The following is a 23,540-nucleotide window of genomic DNA, read 5'->3' on the forward strand; positions in this document are numbered from 1 at the left end:
TTTACTGTTCACTTTTGTAGGAAATACTCTGCATATTTATGGATATGAAATTTAGGTGACTGCTGACCTCTGTGCTGTAGAACTAGTACTTGAATTCAGGTAATCTGACATCAAGTGTTATTCCTACTACTGAAAAATGTAAAGCTTATGAAAAAAATGATAGATAGTTATATAACCTTTTGGGGTCTCCCTATGCATTTTTTATTCCATTCATTACTATCATTATTGTTCCAGTTGTCTGGACCTTTAAAGGTATGGTGTTAAATAATAACTTAACCTCTTTAAGCACCTATAATTAAAAACAAACAAAAAACAAAACACCTAATCACTTTGAAAGGAAATGACTGAATATGGAATTATACTCTTTCAGGCCATTTTAAGAGAAATATAATTTAACCTCTTCTTGATGCCACAGTATCTTGTTCTGTGTTCTTCATGTATACTAAGGCAAGCAGGATCTCTAAAAAAATTATCTTGGACTGTTCTTTAGAGTCACTCTTGCATTGCCACTTTGTACTGTTAATAACCATTCTTTGCTAAAGAAGCTTCTATTTTAATTACCACTTTTAATTTCCTGGATACCACATAACCCTGGTGCTTAACATTTATGCACAAAATAAAAAACATGAGCCCTGAGTGAGCACTAAAATTTTTCATCTCAAATTCATAAGTACACAGTCTAAAATGATGGTGTCAATCATTCTTAAAATGTATTATTTTTTATTCTAAAATAGCAATTTTTAGAAGCGTTAATAAATTATGAACTTTGTGGGTATTTAATTGAAACAGAAAAAAAATGCTGAATTTTATTGTGCCTTTAACATACATATTTATGTAACCATAAACTACTGTTTAACAGTTACTACACATAAAGGATGTTTCAAAAGTTTGAAAGTACCTCATCACCCATCTGTGGCACAAACGGACATCTTCGAGGAAGAGTATCTGTAATCCATGTTGAAGGCAACCATTCTTCTAAGGTCAAACCATTTTCAGTCAGTTCTCCTACAGCCAATCTCTAAGAAAGTATGGAAAATTGTAAGTAATATCATATAAGTATATGACCTTTAAAATAACTACAAAGGTAGATTTAAAAGAAAAAAAACAAAAAAGGAAAGGGGAACTATGTTCTAAGAAGTATATTCTTGAAACATGAAAAAACTTATTCTGGGAAGACAGTAGCAGTGACAATATTATTTAATCTCTCCAAATTTCTACATAAAAATAGAACTAGATACCCAAACCAAAAACTCATGACATAGGACAACGAAACTAGATGATTAAGATATCCCCCAACAAATTCCCAAATACAAATTACCCTGTGTATCCTCCTTTCTTCTCAAAATACTATCAGTTTTATAAACATTGTGTAAAACAAACTAAGACATACTGGAGTTTTCTATATGGTGAAAAGGAACCTTTTTGAAACCTTGGTATTTCTAAGCAGAGGAACTTCATGCAATTAAAATGTTTTGGAGGAAGCATATGTGGCTCTAACAATTGGGCTTCTAACTACCAGATAGGAAGTCCATATAGGAGGTCCAGGGTTCAATACCCAGGGCCTCCTGGTGAAGGTAAGCTGGTCCACGTGGTAAGCTAGCCCACACAGAGTGCCACCCTGTGTGGGGAGTGCCACCCCACGCAGGAGTGCCGGCCAATGTGGAGAGCTGATGAAGCAAGATGACGCAACAAAAAAGAGACACAGAGGAGAGACAATAAGGACACAGCAGAAGAGGGAGCTGAAGCGGAGCAAGAGAGAGATCGCCTCTCTCCCACTCTGAAGGTCCCAGGATCGGTTCCCAGAGCCCCCCAATGAGAATACAAGCAGACACAACACAGTGAATGGACACAGAGAGCAGATAATGGAGGGAGAGGGGAGAAATAAATAAATAAATCTTTTTAAAAAAACGTTTTGGCTCAGTGTTAGTGCGCTAAGACTTCTAAATTTAACTCTGTTGTGTTTTTCAAAGAAAATAATGATCACTATGAGTTAATAAATGTACCCTAAAAGAAGTAATGCCAGAAGTGATAATTGAGAACATTACTTGCAGCAGGTGCTGCTATAGTTGCTATCCAATATTCATTTTTATCTCCTTCCTATTAGACAAACCTTAATTTTGCCCACTGAGGAGAAATATGAACAGCTAAAACACTATAATGCCCATCCTCCCTTGACATATTTCTGGTCAGAAAGACCTATCAGGAACTCTGCTGGAGAGTAGCAGAAAGTTTTGCTCTCCTTTTCATCTTATTCCCTTCCTTTTTATTGTTTCTTTTTATCTAGAACACAGATGTGAGATCAGTGGCAACTAGGGAGATCCAAGTTACATGGTGATAGAGTATATAGAGAGCAGGAACCTGCGACAATGATAAAGGGAGATATTCCACTTGGACTTCCTACTTGTCAAATTCTTATTTTGCAAAACAGTTTGACCTCCTTAAAATGTGCAGTCAAAATGCAATCTTTAACGGATTTAACTAAAGAGGCATAAAATTTGACAACCATTTATAATATTCTTGTTGATTATGTCATAACTGAGGTATTTCCAACCCAACAGAGCAATTTTAATTAACACCTATTAAGTGAATTATTTGTCTCTCTCCTTGATCCTATTTAATCCAACATTTTAATAAAGACATTAAAGATATGCTCATTTAATGGGTGGATAACACACACCTGTGTAGGATAGTAGATATTAAAAATTACAGCTGTACTATGATGGACCAAGATTGCCTGAAGATGGAATGAGTTTCCATTAATATGGATAATCATTTAGAGGCTAGCTTAGTTACCCAGAATCATGGGATTCTGATTTTTAGGTGAATTTATAACAAGTTATAAATCTGATGTGATTATCGAGTCATAATTTTTCATTTTGAATTATGTAAGGAAAAGTTTATCTTGTCATTCCTGAACCGTAAATGCTTCTTTTGGCATACACTTCCTGAGTTTTTATGTTTCTGTCAAATTCCTAGCAGTTTGTACAACAGAAACTTGGTTATCCCTTTCAGTATTGGGTCACCTATAGATTGATAAGCATCCCTTTATTGTATCTCCAGCCATGCAGATATATGTGGGGAAAGTGTAGCTGACAGAGGAAAGAGCCAGTGCCAAAGTCCCAAGGTGAAAGAGTTCCTGATGTGTTTGACTAAGAAACAGCAAAGTACTTATATGGCCAAAGCAGAAGACAATGAGGGTTGGAAATAATGAGATAAGGTGAGAGAGTTAAGAGGAGGGTATTGGCCCTTGGCATTTACTATAAATGAAAAAAGGGCCATTGGAGAATTTCTGGCAGCAGAGTGACATGATCTGACTTACACTTTAAAAGGATGCTTGGATGTAGCAGAGTACAGACTGGCAAACTATGGCTCATGATCAAGTCCAGCCAGTTACCTGTGTTTGTAAATAAAGTTTTACTAGAACACAGCCATACTCATTCATTCATGCCTTGTATATCACTGCTCTTGTGCTACAGTGGCAGAATTGAGTAGTTGCTATCTACAGAAAAAGCCTGCCTATCTCTGCTTTAGAGAATAGACCCTAGGGGGAAAGGGTAGAAACAGGAAGAGAGAAGGGAGGCTACTGTAGTAATGTTAGTCAAAGTTCATGAGGCTTGCACCAGACTGATGACAGGAGAGATGATGAAAATAGATTCTAAATATATTTAGAAGACAGAGTCAAGATAATTCGCTGATGAGCTGGATGTGGATTATGAGAGAAAAAGAGGAATTAAGGATAACTTCAGGGACTGTGATGTAAACAAAGATATAAACTGCCATCACTGGGATAAGGAAGACTGTAGGTAGAGTAGGTTTGACGGGAAAGCTTGGGAATTACATTTTCTGTGTCAGATTTGCGATATTACATGAGATGACATACTGACAGTTACAGAGCAGCCACTGTGTTATACACCAAGTATGTCAGAGTTAGATTGTACAACCCAGGAATTTCTACTCTATTTAATTTAGAGAACCTCTGGATGCTGTTTTATATTTTATATCTGTATAAAATATATGTTTTACCTTTTTTATTGATGTTGAGGTTCTGAATAAAAATCTGATGGAAAATGGTTTCTTTTGATTAATAAAGAAATAAAGAGTAGGAAGGAAAAGTATGAAAATCATAATTCCAGTCTCAATATAGACTATTAAGTACATATAGACTAGTCAAGTACTTCCTTCCACAAGGGAAATATCTTATGTCCAGTGGGATACTTAATAACTCCTGCAGGAAGCCAGGTAAATTGTATATTAAATAAGCATAATCATATTTGTAACTAAGACTATGGGATAACCAAGAATCATTATGAGGACAAATCTGGATCTCTTATTCCCCAATAATTCTGGGGGAATCTAGAATTTTTAGGTAAATGAAACTTCTGTCCCTTAGTGTTCAAAATTACCAAGGGGTTAAAATGCACTGAATAGTCAAAATTCCCATCCCCGTGATTTGCGATTTGTATAGGTAATTGATTTTCCCCCGTTTCTATCCATGGAAATTCTTCTAGGACCACTTAAAACCTAACTAATATAAGATGTCTTCATTTGACTTCTGAGTTATCTTTAAAATTCATCCAGCAAGTAAACATATTATTAGATCAAATGACATTTCTTCTATTTTCATCTTGGGGCATTTAAGCATTCTTGATATGTTTAAACATTCTTTTCAAAGTATTACATTTTATACTTCTTTTTATTCACTGTCTTGCTTTATATATACAGGTAAGCATTCAATAAATATTTATTGATCTGGTTTCTGGCACTTCTAAAGGCATATGGGATGGGACATATGTAAGAGATCATCTGAGATGATTATACTTCGTCTCTGAATAATTCTATTTTTTTAATAAGCATTTTCTATATCTACCCCAATGTTTTTTGCTCAATTAATTCAGTTAGTTATTCAAAAAATATTTTGCATTTAATGATCCTGCAGTTCAGGAATAAAAACAATTCTCAACTACTTCTAGATATACCAGTAGGCGAACAAATCACATGAATAAAACTCATTATTTAAGTCTTCAAATTAAAGTCTTACTGGTTTTCCACATAATATCTAGTGGCAGACAGATCCTGTCACAATATTTCAAATTAAACAGTGAAACTAAACTATACCAAACTAACAGTGGATCCCAATGTGCCATCTGTAGGTATTAACTTATTGATGATTAACAAACCATGGGGCACTAGGTGAAGCAAACTACATTCCTGGGACAGAAGAATTGTGTTTCCACAGTGACATATCAGAGCAAACCTTAGAAGTCCACCAAAATTGTCTTGAGTTGAAAAAGAATGTTTACCTTACTAGCCAGATATATGGCTAAATTAGTTTTCTTTAACCAATATGTCTACCACATAAAGTAAGGGGTCAGACTAGATTTATCAATGATGAGGTAGAAAATATGGCAAATATGTGGCACTCTCTTTGGTAAAGAATAAGGCAGAAAGAAGAGACAAGAACTCAAAAGATGCAGATTAAGGAATTAAAACAAGACAGATAAACTCTTACAATGGTTTCAAGCTCTATGGAAATAAGACTTAGTCTCCCGATACATAATTTTACAAATAACAACTTATATTTAATTCAAAAAATGGCAGAGGTTTATAAAATCTTCCTTTGATGTAACCAAATATGCTTCCCATTTGTACTCCTCTGGGGAGCAAAAAATAAGCCCTTCATATTTCAGTTACTTCAGAGCAGGAGTTCTTAACAAGGGGTCTGTGAGTTTGAACATAAATTAAAAAAAAAAAATCATTATTCTTGTGGGGATATGTTACTGTGGATGTGATATATTTATTAAATAATACACAGTGCAGTGTGGTTTTCATCTGACTAGCAAAGGGGCCCATGAACAAAAATGGTTACAAACCCCTGCTTTAAAGCAAGAATTAAACAGATCTTATTTCCATTTTAGGTTAAAGAATTCCTACTTCATAGGAGCTGATAGATCTTACTTCGAAAACATTTCTCTCCTAAATTTATCAACAGACTTAGAAGTAGTAATCAAACCAAAACTACTACTAACCTAAGGACCAACTAATTAAGGCTCACACACTTGGTTAATTAATGAAAGCTTTTTACAACAGTAGTATCCTACTTAAGATTCATATTTGCCTGGAGGTCAACTTTTATAATAAGTTTTGTCATTCTTATGTCCTGTGATATGTGATGTTCCCACAAGGTTCTGTTTATTTTCAGCAATAACAACACAGAAAAGGTAGATGACTAAAGGGTAACAGCAACTAATAGACTACTAAATTGTTCGTTTTGTAGCACTGTGATTTTAAAATAGTAAAAGATAAACAAACATGTTAAAAAAAAACACTCTTACATGCTACAAAACTGAGTAAACTAAATATATTTTGGTATACTTCACTGTACTACTGTGCTCTTCTGAAAGTTTTCTATTAATATTTGCACACATCTCAGCAATATTTATGCTCATCAACTGTACTTTCAAAATGTGTCTTCAAGTCATTTTCATGAGAAACACTGAATTTGTTAAAAAAAAAAAAGGGAACCTTTTGTTTTCTTTCTTTGGGCTTCTTTTTCTTTGGTGATGTTGGTCCATCTTTTTCTTCATTTACTTTTTTCCTTTCCTTTTTAATCTGTTTTTGCTTCTGTTTTTCAGATTCTTCTTCTTCATCTGAACTGCTTTCTGCTTTCTTAGTTTTATGTTTAGGAACTTTCTTTGGTGGCTGCAGATTAATTCCTGCATCTGCTGTCCAGTCAGAGTAATCACTGGAGTAGTCACTAGAAAGAAGGGATTTACACACATAATTTTAAGATCTTGTTATATAAAAATAAAATGAAAGATGATAATAAAAAATGATAGAATATATACTTGATGAAGTAAATATTTTCCTATTTTTCAACTCATCTTCCAGTTTCTTCAAAATCTTTGGACTTAGCTTACTTAAATATCACCAGAAAAAAAGAAGACAATTAAGGTCATAGCTTTAATTGAAACAAATTTAAGTTCAGTCAATGAATTCAGGAAAAAAAAATAGATTACTGAGTGCAAAATATCATGGGGCACACAAAAATTAGAAGCAGTGAGTCACTTTACTCAATTCTAGCAGTAGAAAGATGGTTCTGGATAATACAAGACTTTAAGGAGAAGCGTGGGGGTTCATTTTTTGAGAGGAGGTAGTTCTTCACAGGGGATCTCCCATGGTATAGTATTGGAGCTTTTATGACAGCTCAGCTGGATGTTGACTGTTTTGAACTGGCAGGTCGAGAAGTGTTCCTACCCAGTGAAAAGGTTATACTTGGCAAACTTTTACTTAGCAGGTAAAGAAAAGGAGAAATATTTATCTACACATACCTTAGGTCTATCTTATGCATCAAAGCATGCCACAATTCAGAAAAAAATATTGACTTTACTATTTTATGTATCACTACCAGTCATGTCTGCCATTTCTTTTCAGGTCACCTTCATATGCATACATTTTACGGAACTGATATTGTTGCCAAGTTAAAAATCAATTTATCTTACTGTTATAATTTTAGTATAACATTTGATTATTTTATTTTGTACAGTTTTATAAATGTAAATGCCTTAAAGGAATCTAAATTACACTGCATAACAAAGAGTAACTGGTTTGCCAAGATTTAGTGATGTGATATATATGACCTTACTCCTCTAATATGACTGCTGAGGGGAGAGGATGTGGCTCAAGCAGTTGAGTGCTTGTCTCCCACATGGGAGGTCCTGGGTTCAGTTCCTGGTGCCCCCTTAAAGGAAAAACAGACAAGGGAGCCATGGGGGGGGGCGGGATTGTTGATAAATCTAACACTGTAGAGGCAGATTTTTCTGGAGTTTTATCCGTCCACCCTATGTACAAGTTCCTAAAAAGAATTTATCTCAATTTCCCCAAGAATAATCATCACAAATAAGAAGCAAATGATATCTTCTAGTATGATTTCATGGTTTTACCTTAAAAATTTAAATGATCTTTACAAACTTAAATGAAAAAATAATTTCTTAGCAGATGCTCTTTCTAAACTACTTAAAGGTGGGATGTATCTCAAAACAAACGTCTATACAAAAATAGGTTGTCCTCAACTTCTGAGATTTATTTACACTAATTCCAGCCCATGGCCACTGAAAATAGGACCTGCTAAATCTCACACTCACCACTTCCTGGAATATTCAGCTCTTATGGAAGACCATTTCCTGTCAGCACAGAACTAACTACAAATGCCAGAGTCCTGTTCATCACAACCTCTTCCAACTGCTAAAGACACTACCGCACTTTCAATACAGGAACCCTTTAGTTGACTCATGGTTTGAGATACTCTATTTTTATTAGTAAGGCCCTGTTTCAAATATAGAAAACTATCAGACACAGCCCTGAGAACTTGAATATTATTACCAGGAGTCACTGCTATGGGATTAAGAAATTTCTTGAATTTAGAATTGATATAAGAATTCTTATAGCTTCCGCTTAAATTTCCTTGGCTCTTCTATTTCAAGAGCCACTGCTGCAAGGGACTAAGGGACTAAACATAATCATCATCTCCAAAGACTACACTCTCTCTTGCTACTAAGACCTTGCAAATTCTACCAATACAAGGAGTTGAAGGAATTCTCACTTATATGATCAACTGGAGTGGGAATAACAGAAAAAAATGGAAACTTATTACTATGGCTAGAATAAAATACTATTAGTAATATTCCACAAATTATTCTACTGAAGATACTAAACCTACACGTTCTCATTACTTTCATAATTTAATAATTGATTCTTCTGAAAATAATGAAATTAGTTTGTGGTTCAGTATTATAAATTACAGCACTCAAAATGTATAATGCCAACAAAGAAGATCAAGTAAAAGCATCATTTTGCATATCTAACTGCAAGAATCAAACATTTCTGCTTCTAGAGAAAACGTCAGAAAGGAAATCTCCTAAATTTTGGATAATCACAAAAAACACCTGAAGAAGGACCAACTTTAAACCCGAGAAGACTTCAAGATATGCTACTAATAAAAAAGGAATTTTCAGCTTTCCAAGATTTTATATTACACATTGGACAAATAAAAATTCATGCACTTACCTAGAACTGCCATCACTGTGCCAAGCTCTCTCTTCCTCTTCAGATGTTCCACCACTGACAGCAACCACTTCACCTTCCTAAGAGGTATTGAATATCTATTTTACTGCATAATTTGAAAAGATAACTTTCTCTTATAATTTTTTAAAAATCAGGTACCATATTGGCTATTTAAGTTAAAACCCGATTTAAATAAGTTGCACAACACACTTTTGTATTTTTATACAAAAAAAGTGAGAATATTAAATGTACCCAAAGACATAATAACTATTTATACTGGATACAGAGTAATCTGTCAGATGATTAACAGATTTTGTTGTTAGCCTCATAACACATTTGAAACTAACCCTTTCTTCTTGAGCCTTCTAAAAACTTAAGCTTTCTTTTTCTACAGATGCTTTGAAAGCTTCAATTTGGCACATTTATGTTTTATTTATTATTAAATAGCTTTACTCTATAAAAAAGGATATCCCACCTCTGGTCTTATTTTATCCGAATGAGAGAAGATAAAAATTACTTAGCACTGTTTCCTTTTAGTAAATATTCACAAGTTAACATAGGATATTAACTATAAAGGTATTAGTCATAAAAGGTTTGTTTTTGGGTTTTTTGGTCACAAAATCTCACACAATTTCTCCCTAACTCAAATAAAAATTATGTTCCAATAACAAGAGTAAGTCACATTTATTAATCTTTTACTCTATGTCAGAAATTATTCTAAGCACTTTTTATCTCTATATCATTTGATCGCCACAAAATGCTGCAGGTGGTAGGGAACATTTGCTTTTTTTTTTAAGTGAAAGAAACGAAAATGTAAAAAAGGTTAAAAAATTTGTCCAAAGCTGCACAACTAACAAGTAACAATGCCTGATTTAAACCCAGGTCATTTCAGTCTAGAGCCTAGACCAACATCTGCAATGGTTCAGTGCTATTACTTTCTGGGCACATTAAGTTCACTTTCCAAGAGAACAATGAAATGTATTCCTTTATTATTTAAATAAAATAGTATCTCTTGAGAGAAACATTTTTCCATTTTGATGTCTTAACAAACAGTGCATTATATGACTATTACACAAAGTTTTGAGAACTACACAGATGAGAAAAGATCAAAATCCAGTAGTAAATTTTCTTCAGCAAATTAAATCTCTGATCAATATAATTAAACAAAAATCTAAACAAAGAACCTGGTTATTTCCACACGTTGTACACTCCCCTTTTTGGGGGGAGGAAGGTGGCATTACTTCTAAATTCTAAATATAATATAAAATACAGAGCACCATACTGAAGTCCAAAATATTTGGATAAAAAAAAAAAAAAAAAAACCCAGTGGTTAGGGCTTCCGTCTACCACATGGGAGGTCCGCGGTTCAAACCCCGGGCCTCCTTGACCCGTGTGGAGCTGGCCCATGCGCAGTGCTGATGCGCGCAAAGGAGTGCTGTGCCACGCAGGGGTGTCCCCCGCGTAGGGGAGCCCCACGCGCAAGGAGTGCGCCCCGTAAGGAGAGCCACCCAGCGCGAAAGAAAGTGCAGCCTGCCCAGGAATGGCGCCGCCCACACATCCCCGTGCCGCTGATGACAACAGAAGCGGACAAAGAAACAAGATGCAGCAAAAAGACACAGAAAACAGACAACCGGGGGAGGGGAGGGGAATTAAATAAATAAAAAAATAAATCTTTAAAAAAAAAAAAATACACTATGTGTAACATTATATTTCTGTTGTCAACCTACTCTTCGAAAAATTAATAGCCCTAAAAAGGATGGCAAGCATAAACAAAATAGTTTGGGAGACAAAGGAAAGGACTTAGCAAATTTTTTCATTATGTCACAGATGTATTCCCAGAAATAAGTATTAAAAATTTCTAATAAACTGAATCACTTAAAATATTTTATAGAAACTTTATAGTTAAAAGAATGTTTTAAGTCTTTCAAAAGTGAAGAAATATTTTATAAGTCAATAACTAGTCCAAATATGTTTTTTATTGTTGTTATGAATCAAAGTTTTATGTGTTATCTCCTTTTGAAACAAGCGGAACAAGCCAAAGTTCTTTGAAAATAGGTATTTTTAGGCCACAAATCCCCAAATCCTCCCCCTCTCTCCCAGCCTTGGTTTTCTAGCATGAATTGGCATTTCCTAATCCAATTACAGCTTTGATCTTATTCAGAGTCAAAGATCTAGTGATGGCTAAAGATGTTTGGAGGCAGAAAAATCAGCCTTCCATCCTGCATAGCAACCTGCTCCATGACTGATGATGACCCGCATCACAAATGGTAATGTATTAGTTTCCTCTCAACATCTTATCTTCCTTCATTCCATCTTTCCAGTCAGAAACTTCTCCCACAACTACAGACCATGATATTATGAAATGTCAATGCTGAGGGTTGGTTACTGGCAGAGAACAGGCCCCAGGTGAACAACATAATGAAAATATGGAGAGAACAAGTTTCCCATCTCTCATCTGGTTTTGGAAAGTTAAAGCACATGCAAACAAGTCCAAAATCTAGTGGTTTCTTTAGAACCTTTTGAACAGGGCATCTTATGAAGCTTTCAAACCCAGGAAAAATAACATCTATCTCTGCAGTCAGACAATGCATTGGAAATCCAAGAGAAAATTAGAAATTCCATTTTAAAATAAAAGGAGTCCTATATCTGCTAACTTCAGTTGAAAGAATTGGATACTAGCATTTAATAAAATTCAGTTTAAGATGAAAGAGCACATTAAATATAAAATTAAGTCTCTCATTTAAAAGAAGTACTAAGTAACCCCCAGATATATCCACAAAACAAATGAAAAGTATAAAAGGAGGGCTATATATGGATATGATTCCATAAGCCACAGGTTCCCAAACCTCATAGGAAGCTTGATACTGAATCTTTTTTTTTTTTTTAACTGGGAAACAATGAAAGTGCTCTCCCTTCACACTCTTCTCAAGCAGGACGTGTCTGATGGAGGCTGAAGGGAGTGGGTACTTGCAATTTGGAGGCTCTCTTGGCCTGACGTGCGTCCTCCCAGCTCTAGTGCAGAGGACAGGAGAATTACCTGAATGAAAGAAAATACAGGCCTGGTGCCTCCTGGCTATCTGAACAGGTGGGATCTAAATCCATCTGTAAGAGATTTATATTCACTGCAAGAAGGGCTTAAAACCAAAACTGGAATCTTCCTTTTCTCCAGCTTGTATATTCTAATGATTCATAGTATGGTTAAATGCCAAGACTCCCCCGAGTACATCTTGGGCAAGTCTGAGCAGGGCTCCTTCCAGGGTCCTGTGAGATCCCGGTGTTTTGCTTCCCATAGCCATGCTCTGGACTAAGGGCAGGAGCTCCAGGATTCCAAGGCAAATGTGTTTACCTAGGGTTTGGGGGCAGCTGCTTCTAATCTGCATGCTTGTTTCTCTAGAACCCTAATGACCTGTCTAGGCCTTCTGCTAGAAGGGGTTGAAGGAGTCTATGAACTTGAGTTGAAATAAAAAAAACATTATTCTTGTGGGGACATGATGGTGCAGTTGTAATGTATTTATTAATACACACAGTAAAGTGTGGACTTGGTAAGGGGTCCATGAACAAAAAAGGTTAAGAATTCCCTGTGCTAGACAGATAGCTCCCAGCACCAGAAATAATTTTTTCCGGAATTTGCAGCTACTCTTCCTTCCACTGTCACCTGCCCTCATATCCCTGGTCCCCTAATCCACATATGCTTTTATGTATAGCATGTATATCCCAAGGTTTTTAGGTATATTGTCAGGTTTATGTAATTTTTTATCATATGTCCAAAGGAACACATCATACTAGGATATATTGGAAACCAAAGACATTGGGAGACTTTTAAATTGTAATTAAAATATTATGAGTTTGAGTTAATATATTGTTCTAGCTATACAGAATAATCTGAGAGAATTCTCATTTATGCCTAACATTCCAAACACAATATGGTTTTCAAAAGTGCATAACAGTCAATATCTAAGATAACTGGGGGAAAGTGAGGTGGCTTTAAGTACTGAATAAGATTTATTTGTGAAGAGAAATTGGTTCCCTTTGTCAAAGGAATGTATAATTTAGAAGGGAAAGTATTATTTGTGAAAATAACTATGCATGAAGGGGAATATAAAAAATTACACTAAAAAAAGCTAATAAACTGGTACAGGGATTAAAAAATAACAACTGCCAAGTGCCTACTGATTATCTGTTATAGGTAGAGTAGAACATCAAGGTACCATTTACAAAAAGCTTGGCTTTAGAGTAAAAGGAACCTGGGTTTAATCCCTGTTCTATTACTTAACCAGACAGGCAAATGTGTAATCTAAACATCTTTGAACCTCAGATCCCTCACATGAACTGGAAATAATTAATTCACATGGATTTGTTTTGTGGATTTGAGATTAAGAAAGCATATGCCATGCATGGAGCATACATAGAAGATCTTCAATATATGGAAACTATCAGTATCATTACAAGACCTGGAAATTCCATCTTTAAGCTGTATCTATAAATTTACCATTGAATACAAGAACAAAACTCCTATTTTTAGGAATTAATAAAAATGGAAACAGAAACTAATCTATGTGTCTATGAAGCTGAAATCTTACATCTGAAGAACTAGTGGCATTTTCTATCTCTTCTGAGGGTCTAGGAGTCTCTTCCAATGCAGATCTGGTACGATAGTTGTGCTGATTTGCCTGCTGCTTTTTGGATTCTCCAATATCCAGGAACTGCTCATGAGCATGATTCTGGAAAAAAGTAAATTAAGTGTATATAAAATTCTTAAGTTGAACAGGTTATATCATGTTAAATCACAGGTTTGGGGTGATATATTGATATCTACTTGCCAAATGATAAGTTATAAAAACAGTTTCTTAAGTGATACAGACTTAAGGATTCATAACAGACTGAGGCAAACACTGAACTCTACTACTCCCATACCACACCTATAGAAATGTTATAACAAAGAGGACTACAGCCTGCCAGGTACATGTAAAAAAAGGTAGAAGCGAGTTAGAAACCAAACTGGTAATCATAAAACTACCGTGATACTATGAGGCAAGGGCAATAGAGGGCTGGTTGGCTCTCTTCTGCTAGAGATGAATGAGGGAAAAGGCTCCAGGAGCAGATGAGAACATAACCAACAACAATAATAAAAAGTATGAAATGTGTACTACTGAACTAGAAGATGAAACAAAGGCTAACAATTACCCAAAGATTGAAACAAAACCAAATTTGAAAAACAGCTTTCAGAGCTAAAGGGTTTACAGAGAGCTGAGCAGAAAAAATAAAAAGAAAACCCACCTTCAGACATATCATAGTGAAAACTCTAAGTCTATTAAAAAATATAAAGAAAACCCTAAAGATTAACTTCAGAGAAACAAGTCAGATTGACCTCAGACTTATCATCATACTAAGAAAAAGAAGCATTAATAATTTTGAACCTGTATTATATCCTCACACATAGATTCACATATAAGATTTATTCCAAGCAAAATGAAAACCCACATTCAGACATATCATTGTAAACACTCTAGTCTATCAAAAAAATAGAGAAAACCCTAAAGATTAACCTCAGAGAAACAAGAGTCTGACTGACCTCAGACTTACCATACAAAGAAAAAGGAGCATTAATAATTTTGAACCTATATTACAAACTCACACAAGATTTCACATACAAGATTTACTCCAGGCAAGTCCTCTCTTAAAGAATCATTAAAGGATTTTTGTAATTTTGTAAATGTTTTAGGAAATATTTAAAGGCAGAAAAGAAGAAAATAGTCAATCGTAAACTCACAAATTTTGTGAAGAATTTAATGTCTTTATTCTTTCATTTTATATAAATATTTAACTTCTCAAGAGTCCATGTTATTAAAAACTGTTATAGGGAAGAGGATGTGGCTCAAGCAACTGGGAATAAATAAATCTTTTAAAAAAAGAACTGTTATAAATAAAAGTCTTATTAATAGCAGCACAATATTTTATCTCTAGAATATTGGTTGTCTTTTTAAAAGCTTTATCCATAATCTATAATTCTTTAGGACAAATTCTATGTCAAAGAACATTTTTAATGCTTTGATAAATAATGCAATGGAAGGGAAAGTCGACTGTCAACTAACCCCTGTTCTCTTTTTCTTCCACACACACAAAAAAATTATCTTTAGTCATGTGATTAGGTTCTGGCCAATGACATACATGCAGAATGCTGTATACGAACTTCAAGGAACCTTCTAGTAGAGCAAATGTCCCCTTTGCACCTTTCTATTTGACCTATCCTCCATCCTGCAACCCTAAATGAGGATGTTGATATCTTGAGCCATAAGGTAAAATCCATACACAGCAGGATCAGAGAAATGAAAGAGCCCAAGTCCTTAACACTGAGGTATATTAACACCAGGTCAGGACCACCTACCTAGGCTTTTGTGAGAGACAGAAATTCATTTTTTCCTTGTTTACTTAATTTTGAGGGGGTTTTGATCTTTGCAGCCAAACCAACTCCTAAAAAATTGATTATAAGTGCTTTCTAAAAAGTTTTTTTAAGAATTTGGTATTAATTTATGCTTCCACTTGAACATAATGTACCCCCTTTTTATTATTAAAAAAATGCAATTCAGAGATGGAAAATGGGACCTCATAGTTTGTATTTCGTGATTTCTATATTAACAGCCTAGTAAGATATGCTTTCACACCTTTCTCCATTCTCTTAAAATTTCAAATACAAAAATGAGGTCATATTATACATATTATAGCTCAACTACTTTGTTCACATAATACACCATGAACATTTCTCTATGACAATGGAGACATAACCCATTCTTCTTGAAAGCTGTATAATAATTTTATAGATATGATAACCTACCTTTCTCCCACTGATGGACACTTTAATTTTTCTAACTAGAGACAATAAAAATATCTATTCATACATTAAATGCATACACACACACACATATACATACATAAGTGCTGTTCTTTCTGAAAAATAGTCTTCAAGATTCCACTATGTAAAAACTAAATAATTATCCCTTACACACTGCGACCTCCCCATCATGGTTTTGCTGTATCTCAGGTCAGCATAAGGAATTAAGTGATAATTTTGGGGGGAGTTTTGCGGAAGCTGCAGATGGCATGAGAAGGCCAGCAGATGACAGAGAAAAAATTTAGGGAAAAAGGTATTTTTTAAAAATATCTTTTGTTACATATGTGGTATGTTCAGTATTATTCTCCTCAAATTTATTTCAATTTTTAAAAATTTTCTATTTATTTCATTTTTTTTCCCCCTATGGTATTTTTACTAACATTAACCTACATATAGCCAATGACCAAATACTTAACCCAAATTTTACAATAAGGTACTGTAAACACCCCATAATAAAAGAAAAAGAAAAAATTCAGACTTCTTCTCTGGTATGAAAAGATGGCCAAAAAATTTTATGTAAATTTTCCAGATCACGGCGGCAATGTGCCCCTAACCCCTGCAATGTGGAAGGCTTAACTATACATCCTTTACTTTTAAAAGTATTACCATATTCCTTTCATAAAAAAGGTGTTGGCAATACACATTCTCACTATATGTGTTCATTCCCATATCTTTGGATTGTGAATAAAGGATACAGAAAAAAGGCATCCTTTCCAGCCACCAACAAAAAACAACAACAACAAAAAAGGGGGGTGGGTAGGGATTATTTCAGAAAGAGATTCTCTTTTATTATACTAACAGGAATTGTAGCACTGTGAAGTTACTACTGAACCTAGGGGATGATACCTAGTATAGAAACAAAAATATAAGTTTTGAGTTCTTTGAAGAGCCACAAAAGAGGAGAGTTCCAGAAAAAGAGATGAATTTAGGGGGTCTAAAGAACTCCAATTAAAGAGGAAGGGGCACATCCAGGGACAGTTACAGGACATTATATGTCCACCCATGGCCCACTGGGTGGACTGTGGGAGAGTGTGGGCTATGAGGTGGACCACTGACCATGAGGTGCAGCGGTGCTCAGAAATGTCTTCACCAAACGCAATGAATGTCTCATGATGATTGGGGAGGTTGTTGTTATGGGGCAAGGAGTGGGGCAAGGGGAATGTGGGGTATATGGGGACCTTGTATTTCTTGAATGTAACATTAAAAAGTAAATAAAGACAAAATAAAAGAAAAAAGAAAAAATAAATAAAGAGGAAGGAGCACAAAGCTGCATCAGAAGAACAGTTTTCTTTGGTTAGAGCATTGTTTAGATGGTGACCTGGACCCTTTTTAACATTCCATTCAGGTTTCCTCAATTTTAGACTCTAAGGTGAAGCTTTCAAGCTAAGGATGAAAAAAAGGAAATAAAGAATGGTTAATTGTGATTCCTTGACACTAAAGGAAGTTAGTACGTATCTTTCCCTGAGTTGGGCGTAAACAATTGAAATCCACTGGATCCAAAAATCTTTTCTATAGTAGGATGACAGAAAAACCAATAGAGCAAATGAGTGGCGGCAATTAATCTACCCTAAGAGAGAAAATAAGAACTACTATTAATAACAGCATAGCTGACTTGATTATCTACAATAAATAGGTGCAAAGCAGCAAAACATATAGAAAAAAACACAGCTTTAGAATGTGAAATCAATGACAGAGATACTTAAAGACTGTGCTTAGGTTTTTACTACAATTTATTAGAATCAATGGGTATATATGAATTGGCATATGGGGAAAAAGCGTGCTAGAAAGCAGCAAATGTAGAATTAGTGATTTACTAAGGTAAAGATAATATATAATCCAAGAGATCATCTGGATTTAGCTATATTAATTCTACTTCATTAATTCAGTATACAGTATACACCATTATTTTCAATTGTAAAAAGAAGCTTTAAAACGATATATTGATGATACTAAATACTGAACATTGAAGTAGTTAATATTTACCTTTGAAGCGGTGGGTATTTTATTCTCTTTTAGAACAGTGAGGTGTTTCCTTTTCTCTTCTGACCTATAAATTTTTATTTCTTCTTCTCCTTTTGCAGTTCTCCATTCTTCTTGCCTACTGAAAAAGAATTAAAAACCATGAGTATTAATCTAGAATTTTTGCAACTGACTTCCCCCAAAAAATGAATGTTAGGTGTCAGGAAGGGAATGCTACTCCTAACATCTTCTTTCTAGATAGAAACATGTAGTAAAGATTTTTTAGTTTAAATTCATAGGTTTTGGCACATGGAGATAAATTACTGGGGGCACATGGAGATAAATTACTCAAATACGGAAAATATAGAGATGCCAAAGTATTTTCTGTTTACTCAAACCTGACACTACTGTTTTGGCTATGGTCTGTAGTAAACCAAGTATTTGGGCCTGGAAATATGGTTATTCCCAGGATAACTGCTCCAAGGGTTAGAAATGAATTTTTTTTAAAATTAAGTGATGTAGAATCAGAGCTGTGAAAATCTTCTGTGCCATATAAATAACTGGAAATGTAGAAAAATGAAGCACACAGTGTTGAAGTCTAACAAATCCAACTCTTGAAGTCCCAAAAGAACTATATTCTTTCCAGTGAGAAGCAGGCTAGAGGCTTCAGTTTTTGAAAATCTCTTGTTCTATCTAGGCATCAAGAAGAAACTGAGGAACATTAATGCTGAACTTTAATTTCACAGAACTTGAACTCATGTTCCAGTCAATTTTACGTCAATTTTACAAAATTTTACATCAATTCCATAATTATTCTGTTTTTCAACTGCAAGGGTACTAATCTCGGAACCTTAATTTTTTCCCTTAAAACTTCACAATAGTAAAGGCATTAATATTCAAATTGGAGCATCTCTCTATAATGCTTAAATTTTACTACTAAGTTTTATTAAGTTTTGTCATTTTACTTAACTGCAGAAGTCTCTGACAAGGCTGGTCATAATTTTGAGTGGAAAATAAAATGAGTAAATTGGATTTAATTTTTTGCTTTTAGTTTGCTTTTTTAAATTTAAGTTTTAACTGAGAAAACTGTGATTCACATGCAACTGTAAGAAATAATGCAGACAGATCCCATGGACCCTTTACCCAGTTCCCCCAATGGTAATACCTTGCAAAAAATATACTACAATATCACAACAAGGATGTTAACATTGAAATAATTAATCAGATCTTAATCAGATTTCCTATTTGACTATCCGCATCTGTGTGGGTGTATTCAGGTCATGTGTTTAGTTCCATGCAGGTTTATTACATGTATAAATTTGTGCTTCCATCACCCAGGTCAAGATACAGAATTTTTCCAGAATTGCCAGGATCCCTCTTTGGTGTCCTTTTATTACCATACCTACCTACATCTTCTCCCTGCCCCATCCTCCTCCTAGCTCTTAACCCCAGCAACTACTAATCTGTTAATCAATTTCTGTAATTTTATCATTTCAAGAATGTTACATAAATGGAATCATATAGTATGTACCCTTGAGATGGGTTTTATTCATTCAGCATAATCCCCTCGATAATTGCCCAAGTTGTATCAATAGTTTGTTCCTTTTTATACTGCTAATATCCACAGTATGAATATACTATGGTTTCTTTAAATTATTCATGCACCGAAGGACACCTGAGTTATTTCCTGTTTTAGGCTATTACAAATAAATATATATAGATACATACATACATATACACACACACACATATATATATACATAATCTCACTCTCTGAGAGCATTGGGGTGATTGCCACACCTTACCCAATCTTTGGGTTAGAGTCAATTTCCGTAGTACAGTGATGTGAAGACAATATTCCCCCTAACCTTTGGCATACAGGCTCAACCCTCTCAGAGTAACGAGTTGACCACCTGGCCTTCCGTAACCTTTCAGGGACAGGTCCACCCCTCTGAGACCTGTGGGATACCGGTCTTAACCGTCCTAATCCTTGGGAAATGTGCTCTACCTTCTCCATACCCTGGGGCAGCAAAACTCCCCCAGAACATTTGGCAGGAACATCCATCCTCTTCAACTGCTGGGGCAAACTCACCCTCTCTATACACATGGGTTGGGTTCCCCTCTTGGCCTAAGGTGATATCTTAATTCCAGATCTCAGGTTCCATGGTTTTCCTCCTGAAGTCGTTTCCCTTTTAATCTCTTCTTCCCTTGTCCCTTTTATTCCAGGCTGACAGTGGTTTTGTTCATATAGCTCTTTCAAAAACCTTGTTGGTCTAGCATGTAAGAAGCAGGGGTCCAAGTAATCAGACAGTAAGACTTTCCACAAGTCTTTCCAGAGATAACTGCATCTTCAATCCTATTTATAAATTCCAAGTTTAGTTATGTCCTCCAATGGGGCAATTTAATCTGGAAACTTGATTTCCAGAGGCTTGGAATTTCCAGAATCAGTTTCTGTTTTCTTTGTACCCGATAGTTAAATCCTCAGCATCTCTCTCTCGTCTAGCACTTTGCTATGTAAGCTGCAAGCGGAAGCCAACCTACATTCTCTGGGTTTACTCTGGAAATTTCTTCAGCTAAATATCCAGGCTCATCATTTTCAAATTCTGCCTTCCATAAAACACAAGGAGTTAATCTTGCTAAATTCTCTGCAACATTAAAGCACGGACTGCCTTTCCTCCAGTTTCCAGTAATAGTTTCATCATTAACTTCTAAGGCATCATAAAAAGTCTCTTGAGCATCCAAGTTGCTATCAACAAACTCTTCAAAGCACTGTAGGTCTTTTCTTCCAAGCATCTCACAATTCTTCCAAAAAATACTCCTAACTCTTTATAAAACCATTCCAGCATTTTAGTAATTGAAAAAGCACTTTCCCACTCCTTGGTACCAAATTCTGTATTAATTAGCCAAAGGGGTGCTGATGCAAAATACCAGAAATCTGTTGGCCCTTATAAAGGGTATTTATTTGGGGTAGGAGCTTACAGGTACAAGGCCATAAGCCTAAGTTACTTCCCTCACCAAAGTCTCGTTTCACGTGATGGAGCAAGATGGCTGCTGACATCTGCGAGGATTCAGGCCTAAGCTTCCTCTCTTCCAGGGTCTTGCTTCTTCCTGGGCTCAGAGTTCCTCTCTTCCTAGGGCTGGTTTCTCTTTCCTCTGTGAGCTTACTTCCCAGGGCTCCAGCTTAAGGCTTCATCATCAAACTCCAACATCAAAAACCCTCACCTCTGTTCTTCACCATGCCTTTTATCTGTGAGTCCCCACCCCTTGGAGGGTGGGGCCCTAATACGTAGCCCAATCAAAGCCCTAAACATAACTTAATCATGCTAAACATAACTTACAGCATCATAACTAAACATAACTTAATCAAGACCAGATTACAAGCATAATCCAATATCTATTTTTGGAATTCATAACCATATCAAACTTCTACAGAGACCCAAGTAGAACTATCCTTGAAAGTGATGGCCAGAGCCTTGCTTGGTCATAGATTTAATCGTTAAACCCAATGATTTGCAGGGAAATAAATCTTTCCCATTCCTCATTTTTCCTTCCATACTAATGGACTTCAACCACCAACTAACAACCTACTCCTGACCTCTTTTTACCCCTTACTCATTACCCTCCAGAGAGAAGGAATGAACTAATCAATTGGTGTATTTTGGGAAAACCAGGTAAGCATGCCCAAACCAATGCATTATGTGCACTATAGATATTCTGCACTGAGTTTTGTAGGAACAAACCACCTGTTCCACAAGGGGAGGCAGTGTGCTCCAGTACTATCTGTACCAGGGGTTCAGTATCAGGAAGCACACTTTCATGCACTGATAAAAGCCACATTCTCCACAGATGTATAATTAATAAAAGGTAAATTCTAAAAAAAAAAGTGGAGGAGTGGAGGCAGCTTCGTGGTTGAGTATCTACTTCCCATGTATGAGGTTCAATCCTTGGTACTTCCTTAAAAAAAAATTCTGATTTCCTATTTAATTCTTAATTTCCTATTTGTTTTCTGTGTAATTTTTCAATTATTTTCAGAAGTGATGTTGAAAAAGATTGATAGGCTATTTATTGAACTCACTTCAAACCCTAACAATAGGATTAAAAAATGGGTAGCAATCCAATTCAAATATATAATGAAAGTTAATTTTTATTAAAGAATATCTGGGCAAATATATCATATGATAAAGTTAGTGTTTAAATTTATAACTTAGGTGTATATTTAATCCTAAACCCTAAAAGCAAATATTCGATATACTGTCTAATCAAAAACCACAAACTATATAAACACTAAGATTTTAAAAAATACTTTTTACTACTATCTATTGAATTTAAGAACTTGAAAATCCTAAACTGAAACTAACATTTTGATATTCATACTTTTATTATAATGTAGAAGTCAGTATTAGTTGGGTTCATCTGAACCTCATTAGTATTCCATTACTAAAGAATCAAAAGGATCTGTGTATTAAGTTCTATCACAGCGTAGACCTTGAGAATAAGATTATACCAAAACCAATTCTTTAAAATTTATATATACTTTTAAATATAAAAATTTAATATAGAAAACATTTAAATAAATTATCTGGCAATACATAAAATAGTATATTTTATTTATGCCTCTGAATGATATGGTGTAAATGATCAGTAAAACCCATTAAAAAAGGAAAACTAATTAAAATAAACTTTTATGAAATGTGTTTTAAGACACAGTTAAACAGGACAAACTAGGACTTAAATATGCTACTCAATAAAATCTCATATTTTGCTCAATTTGAATTTTTCATTTCCCCTAATTCACTTAACACATCTCATATCACTGACATGAATCATCTAGTGAAGGATGTATATGGAAATTTAATTTTTCCCCAGAATCATAATTAGTTTAAAACTATTAGTTCTTCAGATAAATTTAAATAAAATTATAGAGCTAAAAAGTATTTTGAAGACTTATAATTCAAAATGAACCCAAGTAACTTTGGTACCTTAAAAATGCACAACTCTCCTTACCTAGCTACACCAGGTGATAGTTCAGGTACTACCACCCTTCGGCTCCAAGCTACAAGGTCCCGCTCTGTGGCTATTTCACTTCTTGGTGCGTTGCTATGCATCTGCCGTACACCTTCAATTTGTCCACTACGCCTTAGTCCTACATTTGGTGGTGAATGAACCTCTGAGGTAGAACTTACAGAGCCTAAATGAAAAAATTAATACGATAAATTTTATTTACAGAATTTTTCACCAATTTATAAGAGGAAAAAAACCTATTCTGTCTTCCACATGTTACTTCATATTGAGGCAAATATTAAGTTATCAAACCAGAAAATAAATCAAAGCAACCATTTAACGAAAACAATCAGGGTTAAATGGTGGACTGAACTATAACTACTATTAAATTCCAGAGATGTAAAACATATTTTTTGGAAAACGATACAAAGAAGAACAGACAAACCCACAAACATTATCTGTGACATTTTTTTCTCTTGAAGTATAACAGTATTCAACCATAATGAGATGATATGTTCAAGAATGTGGCTTTGAGTATGTTTCATAAATTACCAAATAAATTGGTGTTTTAAAATTTTTTCTAATTTTTACATGTTTACTATAGGAGTTGTAGAAGAATATATATCAAAAA

General features: G+C 34.8%; 1 protein-coding gene across 3 annotated transcripts in view; it reads right to left on the reverse strand.

Moving 5' to 3' along the window:
* Window positions 1-23,540, reverse strand: part of PHIP (pleckstrin homology domain interacting protein) — a 138,220-nt gene that overhangs the window by 37,463 nt on the left and 77,217 nt on the right. For 2 of the 3 annotated variants that reach the window (XM_058307067.2, XM_058307065.2), the window contains exons 19-24: window positions 22,913-23,096; window positions 17,933-18,050; window positions 13,641-13,781; window positions 9,064-9,140; window positions 6,523-6,754; window positions 899-1,018 (exon numbers count right to left, since the gene is read on the reverse strand). In XM_058307067.2, the coding sequence (XP_058163050.1) occupies window positions 899-1,018; window positions 6,523-6,754; window positions 9,064-9,140; window positions 13,641-13,781; window positions 17,933-18,050; window positions 22,913-23,096 (872 nt within the window). The remainder of the gene's footprint in view (window positions 1-898; window positions 1,019-6,522; window positions 6,755-9,063; window positions 9,141-13,640; window positions 13,782-17,932; window positions 18,051-22,912; window positions 23,097-23,540) is intronic. The other variant, XM_058307066.2, reaches the window with a different exon arrangement.

This window comes from Dasypus novemcinctus, chromosome 11 (genome assembly GCF_030445035.2).
Source record: "Dasypus novemcinctus isolate mDasNov1 chromosome 11, mDasNov1.1.hap2, whole genome shotgun sequence".
Taxonomy (NCBI): domain Eukaryota; kingdom Metazoa; phylum Chordata; class Mammalia; order Cingulata; family Dasypodidae; genus Dasypus; species Dasypus novemcinctus.